This window comes from Dendrobium catenatum, unplaced genomic scaffold (assembly GCF_001605985.2).
Source record: "Dendrobium catenatum unplaced genomic scaffold, ASM160598v2 fragScaff_scaffold_67, whole genome shotgun sequence".
Taxonomy (NCBI): domain Eukaryota; kingdom Viridiplantae; phylum Streptophyta; class Magnoliopsida; order Asparagales; family Orchidaceae; genus Dendrobium; species Dendrobium catenatum.
Window position 1 is genome coordinate 139493 of NW_021318529.1, and position 9809 is coordinate 149301.

The 9809-nt window shown below is 35.4% G+C and overlaps 2 protein-coding genes across 4 annotated transcripts in view; both read left to right on the forward strand.

Annotated features, from left to right (window-relative positions):
* LOC114579705 (protein argonaute 2-like) overlaps positions 1 to 4149 on the forward strand; it is a 4968-nt gene extending 819 nt beyond the window's left edge. The window contains exon 2 of the mRNA XM_028695148.1: positions 4060 to 4149. Within this exon, the coding sequence (XP_028550981.1) occupies positions 4060 to 4149 (90 nt within the window). The remainder of the gene's footprint in view (positions 1 to 4059) is intronic.
* LOC110115578 lies at positions 3094 to 8985 on the forward strand. 3 transcript variants are annotated; one of them, XM_028695186.1, is made up of 11 exons: positions 3094 to 3222; positions 3341 to 3493; positions 4358 to 4678; positions 4770 to 5207; positions 5297 to 5619; positions 5715 to 5814; positions 6417 to 6476; positions 6566 to 6649; positions 6736 to 6852; positions 7717 to 8000; positions 8586 to 8985. In XM_028695186.1, the coding sequence occupies exons 3-11, from the start codon at positions 4541 to 4543 to the stop codon at positions 8599 to 8601; spliced, it is 1560 nt and encodes a 519-aa protein (XP_028551019.1). In that variant the 5' UTR covers positions 3094 to 3222; positions 3341 to 3493; positions 4358 to 4540; the 3' UTR covers positions 8602 to 8985. The 3 variants fall into 3 exon arrangements, with proteins under 3 accessions (XP_028551019.1, XP_028551015.1, XP_028551025.1); XM_028695182.1 differs by lacking the exon at positions 8586 to 8985 and having other exon boundaries at positions 7717 to 8238; XM_028695192.1 differs by lacking the exon at positions 8586 to 8985 and having other exon boundaries at positions 7712 to 7845.
* Positions 8986 to 9809: the final 824 nt, after the last annotated feature.

Sequence of the window (9809 nt, forward strand, 5' to 3'; positions counted from 1 at the left end):
TATATATATATATGTACATTCTCTTTCTTTTTAAAAGAAAAAAAATAATTATTATTTTCATTTATTTATGTACATAATGAAATTTTTAGAGAGCATGAAGACAATTAAAGTAGTAGTAAGATCATTATACTAGATATTTTGGCTTATCAAACCACTATAATGTATAGCCATTTGACTCAATGATCCATGGAGGTAGAGGGTAGTAAATTGAGCAATCATATGTTAGAGAAGTCATTTAAGAAAAAGGATAATACACCTTTTTTTAAAAAAAATATTTTAAATATTTATATTATATACTTCATCTAGTCTCTGCTGTCCAATCCATCATCTACCAGCCTCTCATTCAAACATAAACATAGTCAATAATACATTTTTCATTCTCTAGACACTACATATTGTCAAATATCTTTTATATTACACCTTTTTTTAAAAAAAATATTTTAAATATTTATATTATATACTTCATCTAGTCTCTGCTGTCCAATCCATCATCTACCAGCCTCTCATTCAAACATAAACATAGTCAATAATACATTTTTCATTCTCTAGACACTACATATTGTCAAATATCTTTTTTATCCTTAGCAAACAATCTTCTATAGTTTTGGTCCTACAACTCCTTTGAATAGTGGGGGCTTCAACTTATGAAATGACTGCAAGTATCTATCCACCTCTTCTTCCTTGCTTCTAGATGGCTTGCTCCATGTTTCTCCCATTACTTGTGCCAGAACACTGGCTAGCTACTTAATAGTGTTTGATGATACTGGAGTTGCACTATGCTAATTTGGTACATCTTGGACTGGCAGATCCATAACATTTGTTCACTTACACAATTATATCTGAATAATTTACACATACAATCAATTATGTATATAAAATGATGCACCTTAATCTACTCAATCTATTTGACTAACTATCAATTCCTATAATATAAAAATAGCAGATAGTGGGTGTTAAATAGATTGTGTTTTTTTTTTTTTTTTAAGAATGTTAAATAGATTGAGTTAACCAGCTTGATGAATGAATGGAAGTTAGTGGGAGTTGATCAAAGGATGGGTGTATGCCTTTAGGGATTGTATTGAAGATAACCCATATAGTTGAATCTCATGCATACCATAAAGATTTAGATGGAGTCAATTTCGAGAGTGATAAGTAACTTTTCATAGCATAAATACACTACAATTTGTTATGAGATGAGAGAAGCATTCTATTTGCTAAAGCAATGGTTACAATTGTTTTCATTCCTTGTTAGAGAATGAGATGATAATGAGTAGAGTTTACTTAAGAATGAATCTTAAAAGGAAAAGAGGCAAACTAGTCTTTCTTGAAGTTTGAAAAGATTCATTGGTGATGTAGTAGACTTAGAGAAAGAATATGAGATTGAGAAATTTTATATATGGCCCCTTGAGGTTTTAGGTGGAGGAGAACAAGGGTTATTTCTCTAGTATAGCCACCTTAAATAGATGCTACACAACAAGATTAGCTTCAAATGAATAATGATTGCCGACTATATAACATTTATTTGAAAAAAAAATTATCAAGAACCCACAAAAATGTTTGTAGGTAGTATCCATATGTGCACCATGATGCACAATGGTTAATGATTTGTAATAGGCATCGAAAGATTGTCTTGTTATTATAGAGTTCGGCGTGTAACATATATAATCGCATTTAGGGCATCTATACATGTAGTGGTTCACATCAAATTAAATAAGTTGAGTCAATTTTTGTACCATTGACTTAAGCTCCATTGACTCAAGCTTAATTTTAATTAATTAATCATATTTAAACTCAAATTAATCTATTTAAGCCTGTTCATAAGTGCACTCATTCCAATGAAAAAGAGTAGTATGAATTCATGGAGTTGTAATAAAGATCAATAAAAAAAATGCAAAATTTGCATTGAAATTAAAGAAATTGGGAGAGGGGTGAATTATGCAATTTAGAAATACATTTATATTAATGTTTCTCAAATGAATCAACTCAAGAGTCATTAACTCATAGTTAGAAGAGATTATTCTGTACGGTGTCTGAACGCGTCCAGAGATCAATTCGGACGCTTTATGTCATCAAATGCATTGTGTATTGTGTGATGAGTGCATTGGATGATGTGGTGCATTTTGATTGGCCTCCAGACTCATCATGACACCACATGTAATAATTTTTCCATAGTATTAGCCGATCAAATTTTACTCTTTAGGAATTTATAGATTTAAATTGTAACCGCCGATCGATCAGTTCAATTACATCATGTCCAAAGGTCAATCTGGACGCTTCATGTCATCCAATATATTGTGCATTGTGTGACGAATGCTTTGAATGATGTGGCACATTTTGATTGGCTTCCATACTCATCAGGACACCACATGTAATAATTTTTTCATAGTATAGCGGGTCAAATTTTACTCTTCAGGAATTTATAGATTTAATCTGTAGTCGCCGATCGATCGGTTCAATTACATCACATACAGAGGTCAATCCAAACACTTCATGCCATCCAATGCATTATGCATTGTGAGACGAGTGTATTGAATGATGTGACACATTCTGATTGGCCTTCAAACTTATCAGGACACCACATGTAATAATTTTTTCATAGTATTAGCTGATCAAATTTTGCTCTTCAAAAATTCATAAATTTAAACCGTAGCCGCCGATTGATCGGTTCAATTACATCACCAATTGAAAACCGGTTTGAGCATTCCGTAAGATTTTTTTTTAGTAAGCTAATACTTAAAAATCTTATAAAATACTCTTAAAAAGTTCTTGCAAAAACTGTACTTAAATTGTTAAAAAAAAAAAGGCTATTTAAAGTCCAGCCAGAAAAGCCCGGAAATATAAAAAGCGCACCCGAGATGCGAAGTTCTGATGCCCACGCTAGCTAATGATGTCCCGCGTGGCACGTGCACATCGGGGCCACGGCGTCCTCTGTAACGATTAGCCCAACGTGGCATTCGTGCCCAGCTGGACTTAGGTTCACTACTCCGCGGTGAGACTAATACAATCTACTGAACGGCCCTTCCGCCGTTTTCAGACCAATAGCCATAAAAGCTCACAGGTCGCAAACCTTCGGGAAATAAATAGAAGAAGAAACAGAGAAGAAGACGAGCTCTTGAACTCTTCCTTCTTCTCGCTTCATTGGTGTCTTTGATCTCTGTTTGTTTTTCTCTAGCATTTAATCTTCCCACTGTTGGAAAGGAATGATATAGCTCTTCTCTCAAGGTCTCCATGCCGACTGTTAATGATTTCTCTTTGTTTGTCTCCATTTGGGGTTTATAGCTCTTATTTAATCTGCTATTGGGATTTGGAATGGATAGTTAACTCTCTCTCTTTCTTCCAGGGAGTTAGCGGCGAGGTTGCTTTTCAATTGCTAAATTGGCAAGTAAAGTGAGGAGGTGAGAAAATGAATAACAGAGTACGGATTGCGAAGAATGGCATTAGAGAAATTCCGAAGCACAATAAAGAAAGAATCTTAGGCAGAAATCCGACATTGGTATTGCTTTTTGCTTGGTTTTGAATCTATTGATTACTCCTCGAATAGTATTGGAGCTGTTGTTGTGTGATTATTGTAATGGATCTGTTCTTCGACATTCTTCGTTCTTCTTGGTTTTCCTTCTTTTTTTTTTCCTTTTTTTTGGGATTTGTGAATTGCGAAGGGCTGCGTTAGCACCTCTAGTTAAACTTTTTAGTTGGGCTCTTGTTTAGTCCATTTAAGTTTTTTTTGTTCACTATCAGATGATCTTCTTCCTGAGTTCTTGTTTGAAATAAGTTGAGGATTTTCATTCCACATCGCAATAGGTTCTTCAATTTCGCTTGCCATCTCTTCTCTGGAGAATTCTCGCGTCTCGGATGAGAAAGCAAGCGGATGCCTTAAGAATTTTTTAAATTTATTTGGTTAGCAAGCAATCTCATTTGTTTTGTCGAACTTCTTGTCCTGTTTTTTATGAATTTATAACATTTATTTTTTAAAATTCTTTCGAAATATTCCAATTTGAATTTTTATTTCTTTTTGGTTTAATATTTTTTAATCGATTTTTGCTGAATTCCTAATTTTCTTAGTTTGCCAGAGATATTTCTGGCAAGAGCTTCACTGAGATTAACCATTGTTTGCCAGGCTTTGAATGCCATGGGATAATGCTGATTTTGTAATGTTCAACATAGTTAATTTTATTGTGATTTCACTTTCACTTTCATTTACATGTGAAAAATCAAATTATCGAGCTCATCTAATTTTGAAATTCATAGTAATTACATCAGGTGAAACAAGAAAAAAAAATGTAAAACATATAGGTGATTTACATGCCAATCCATGGCCAATAATTCAAATTTCTCCTGCGAACTTGTCTTACTGAAACAGATGGAGGAGAAGAAGATGGTAGTGGAGGATAGCAGTAAGGTAACAAATTCAAGGAATGGCCCAAAGAGATGCACGTCGAGAATAGAAAAGAAGATTGCTTTGGAACAAGATGTAATACTTTCATGAATGAATTTAGTTCTTTCTCTTCCTATTTTATAGTTCTCCTTGTTTCTTATCTTCTTCATGAATCTGATTAAATTGCAGGTTGATAAGCTGAGGAAGAAGCTCAAGCATGAAGAAAATGTGCACAGAGCTTTGAGAAGGGCTTTTACTCGGCCCTTGGGCGCTCTTCCTCGCCTGCCTTCTTATCTCCCTTCATATGTAAATATATTCCACCCATTTTAGCTCTTTTCTTTTCCCCATTCTCTTGGAGAGATGGCTCTGAATTTTCACTCTTTCACTTTATCCCAAGACTCTAGAACTTGTTGCTGAAGTAGCAGTGCTGGAGGAAGAGGTGGTTAGGCTTGAAGGGCAAGTCATGAATTTTCGGCAAAGTCTCTATCAGGAGGCCTTCTATATTTCTTCATCAAAAACAACCATTCAAAATGGATTCGATTTGAGATTTGATCGATTTCCTTCACAGAAAACAAACAATTCAGAGCTGACAAAATCTCACTGTCCGTTAATCCATCCAAGTGCTTCTGCAATCAGCAGCTCTTCTCCCTCGATTCCCTGTTCAAATCCCAATCCTTCTTCTAAACTGTTCATGAATGAAAAGCAGGTTCCAAAGAAACTCAATTTTTCATTACCTGAAGACTATATTGGAAAAGAGAATCAATCAAATATGCATTCCACCAAGAATTTAGAACATTCCCCTGTAAATAATGCTTCAAGAATATTGGATTCCGAGGTGAAGTAGAAGCAAGATTTGTCTTCTTGAACGGTTTAATTTTTATAAACTGTCTACTTTGCAAATTAATGAGTGCTTTGTTATTTCAGAGAGGTAACAGAGATAGAGTGGCATGTGAAGAAGCAAATGGTGCCAACAAATTATCAGAGGAAATCTTGAGATGCCTTCTGCAGATTTTCACGAGTATTAGCTTGCCAAAAGACACAGTGGCAATAGAGAGTGAGATGTGTCCATCAGTATCAGGTTCGTGTGACTCTTCTTATCAGGATGTATACTTTCTGGACCCTTATGATATTTGCAAACTATTTGGACAAAGGGACATTGGACCATACAAACTTCTGAGAGAAGTGGATTCCAGCTCAAGTGATGTAAATCTGATATCAAAATTTTCATTTTTAACTCGTAAACTAAAGTGAGTTTCGTGCACTAGAATCTATCTCCTAACTCTTCAGTTTTTCTAAGCAATTTTCTCATGGCTTATATGTTAAATGTTTTGTTTAAATTTAGGTTACTACTCAGAAAGCTTTCATCAGTTGATATTTCAGAGCTTACTCATCAGCAAAAGCTTGCATTCTGGATAAATATATACAATTCATGCATGATGAATGTAAGTTTATTCTGCCTTATTCTGTTCTCTTTCGTTCTTCGGTTGTGTTGCTGGCCTTTTGCTTTGCATGGTGTGCCCTTCACGGTTTCTTGTCTCTTTTGGCTGCATTGGTTTTGCTATTGTGGTTAGTAATTGGTGCTTTTGGATTGTTTCGGGTAAATGGACAATGATGGGGCAGGCTCCTACTCGCCTCCTAGATGTGCTTGGCTTGCTGGCTACCTTGGTGGTGGGATCGCTGATTTTGGCTAGATTTTGGTGGCTCTTCTTTTGGATGGGAGATGTTGGTTGTTGCTCTCGAGGTTATTTGTGTACATGATTGTTGCCTCCTATGGATGGTCCTGGTCGGACATCTGTGTGTCGAGTGCAGAATGTCTCCTATTCTGAGTCCGTCTTGCCACTGCCCCCTTTTTGGTTCTTTTCCCTTAGAGGTCTTCATCTTTTTTATGGGGGTTATTTGCTTTGTATTTTGGGTTGTCCACTTGTGGTGTTCTCTGAAATTTACTTTATGTGGAATGAGCTTCTTTTATATTAAAAAAAGACTTTTATTTGAAAAATTACTATATTTCATCATTGTATTTATAAAATTCTTCTATGTTTGTCAGACATTTCTAGAGAATGGTCTACCAACCACTGCAGAGATGGTCTTTGCATTGATGCCAAAGGTTTTTGACCTGCTTGTTTCTCTTCTCCACCTTACTATTCTTAATATATTCATCCTTCTTTTTTACTTACCTATTCTTAATATACTCAGGCAAAGGTGAATGTAGGTGGACATTTGTTCAGTGCAATGACTATTGAGCACTTCATGCTTAGATTGCCTTGCAACTCAAAACATGTGAGTGGACCTGCTCCAAGTTTCCTGAAGGACTTTATCTTTCTATTGCGGAGAAAATAATTACCATTTGTGGCTCCACTTTACAGATTTCACCCAAGGGTTTAAAATGCAGTGAGGTGATAAGGAGCAGCATGTTCGGGTTGGATTGGTCTGAGCCATTAGTAACATTTGCACTTTCATGTGGAAGTTGGTCCTCCCCTGCGGTAAGTTGTCTGAATTTAATTTTACTTTTTCTATATTATTGTAACTTCATATATTCCCGAGCCATAAAGTGGATCAATTATTATGTTCGGATGCCGAATGCCATCCAGAGACCAACCATAATGTGTCACGTCATCCATGGGCTCGGTACGCGGCTCATTACTGCTCGGTAATGTTTGGTACTGCGGCTCGGTGCCCCTAACGTGGCACATTCTGATTGATCTCCGGACGGCGTTCTACGTCCGGTCTTCGCACAAAATAATTTCTCCGTAAAGTGACTGCCACTGATATGATTGATGTCACATGATGCTTATTTATCATTTTTTCACCTTATATTTCTCCTTTCTTACTGTATTGGTTTAATGATGTGTTATGTAACCAGCTTTTTGAAAATGCTGCTTATACTTTAAGGAAAAAAGCTAGCTTAAAGAGTTGAACTAATCATTTTAAGAAGTTGTTCGATTGATTGGCAGTGTTTATAGCGTATTGCATTAAAATTTTCCTGTTTATTTGAAGCAAAAGAAATGCGAAGTAAATTTTTTTAAAAAAATTTGAACATCCAATATCCTGAGCTGCATCCACTTAGGCACTCACGGAGAAATTATTATATGCGGACACCGAACGTCGTCTAGAGTCCAATGAAAATGCGCCACATCACCTCCTACTCGGTACCACGGCTCGGTACTGCTCGGTACTAGATGATGTGGCTGCACCTGATTCACCTCTGGACGGTAAGCTGTGTTCAATATCCGCACAGAATAATCTCTCCGACTTACGAGTCCCACCTGCTCCTATCGCTTGTTTCAAAAAAACTTATGACTCGCAATGCAATCAGTGACACTATGAAGTATGTTTTTTAAGTGTAGGTGAGAATCTACACTGCTTGTGAAGTAGAGAAGCAGCTAGAGGAAGCTAAGAGGGATTACTTGCAAGCCGCGGTTGGTTTATCAAAATCAAATAGATTGGCAATACCAAAGCTCTTGGATTGGTACATGTCAGATTTTGCAAAGGACATCGAATCACTTATGGACTGGATTTGCCTGCAGCTGCCAAATGAAATCAGGAGCGATGCAGTTAAATTAGTTGAGATGGGTAGGAGGAGCCTAATTCCACAGCCAGTACAAGTGCTTCCATATGATTTCAGATTCAGGTATCTTTTGACACCATGATGGTCTCTCTTTAATTCTATGATAATTCTTACAACAAAGGCGAGCCATATATTCCTGGATTTGTTTGATTTTTGTACAAAGTTTATGAATAATACAGAAAGAAAATATAAATAAAGTGATTTTGTAGTGATTTCAACTTGTTCTCTGCTGCTGCAACCTTTTTTTTTTCTCATGGTTCTGTTTGTTGAGTTTCCTTAGTTGCATTTAGTCATTGGCAAAACAAATGCTGTGATTGAGGCTGAGGTTTCTTTTGGAACAGCTTTCTACCTGCTTCTTAAAGCGGATTTTTAGTACAAAAATTTTAATTTTTGTACTAGAAAATTGTTTTAAGATGCAAGAAGAAAGCCAGTCCCAAACGAAGCCTAAACTAACTCACTACTCAATTTATGTTTGTAAGATAGAGGATTCTGAGTGCCCATATGTGGCAACTGCTTCTATTTATAAAAACAGTGATAAATTTGTTATTAAGGTGACGTTTTTTTGTTGCTTCTTAAAGCAATTTTTAGGTACAAAATTAAAATTTGTGTACTAAAAAGTTGTTTTAATAAACTGTTTTAAATGATTAGTGCAAAAGGAGAATAAAGCCACCAATCCCTGGACTTATTGGAGGCCATTGCTGTCCTATGCACCCAGTAGAATCTCATCTTATCCCCCAACAGCTCAAATAGTGAACTTCACTGTACTATTAGACTGTATCGTTCATTTTGTAAACAATACGACAAGTGGTCACAATCTAGCTATAGATAGGAACAAAGACAGCATCACGAGCGAGAGGAACTGCAACAAAAGAGCTCCTTCAACTACAACCTTCTATGAGCTGAAGGGTTGCTTTCATGCTATAAAGTTCTTCAACTGCTTTCTTTTTCTCACTGGACTTTTAAATGAAACACAAATTGAGAGAAGAATAAGCCAAAAGGAACTGCAGATCCCCTTTCATCATCCTTTGTTTGGGAGAAGGCTGGATCCTAGTTAGGTGGCAGCCATAGTTTGGTATTTAGGCATGGTTTGGGACGGTTTTCTTACTGTTTCGTAAAACAACTTTTTAGTATAAAAATTAAAAAATTTATGCTAGAAAGTTGCTTTAATAAGCAAAAAGAAAGTCATCCCAAACGAAGTCATAAACTCTCTCTTGAGTTAAAATATAATGCAAGTTAAGACAAAGCTGAGTTAGTTTTAACTTTCCATTGGTGCTTAAGCTTTTTATATCTGCTTAACTGGAGTTAAGGATTTAAAGTTTGGGAAAATCATTTACATATCACTTAAAATTTTATTTTGTTTTTATCATATTAGCATTCTGCCAAAAATTACTGCATGTTATAATTAAATTGTTAAGATTTTTTTTTTTAATTAAGATTAGGGGATTTGCTCATTTACATGATATATACCACTGAATTCTTATATATTTACATATCTAATACGTACATCTTTATATTTTCTTATTAACACTTTAATTTCTATATTATATAAAAAATATCACTAATATTAATTTATTTAAAATAAAATATAATTTTTATATAATCAGATATTAAATATTATATAAATATTTAGATACGATTTAGTTAAATACAAAATTTTTTTTTTATTTTTTGTGCTTGATCATATAAGTAATGTTTTTTTTTTTTTGAACGGTAGATCGGCCAGGCTACCACGTCAGCTTGTGACTGTAACATGACAATGTCCATAATTCCTCTCAGATGAGGTCTACCAGCACCAACCCACTAGGTCTGACCACTAGTTATTCTTCCTCCACTTAAGGGGATGTTGCCGTATGAGAGGGGATTCGAATTTGG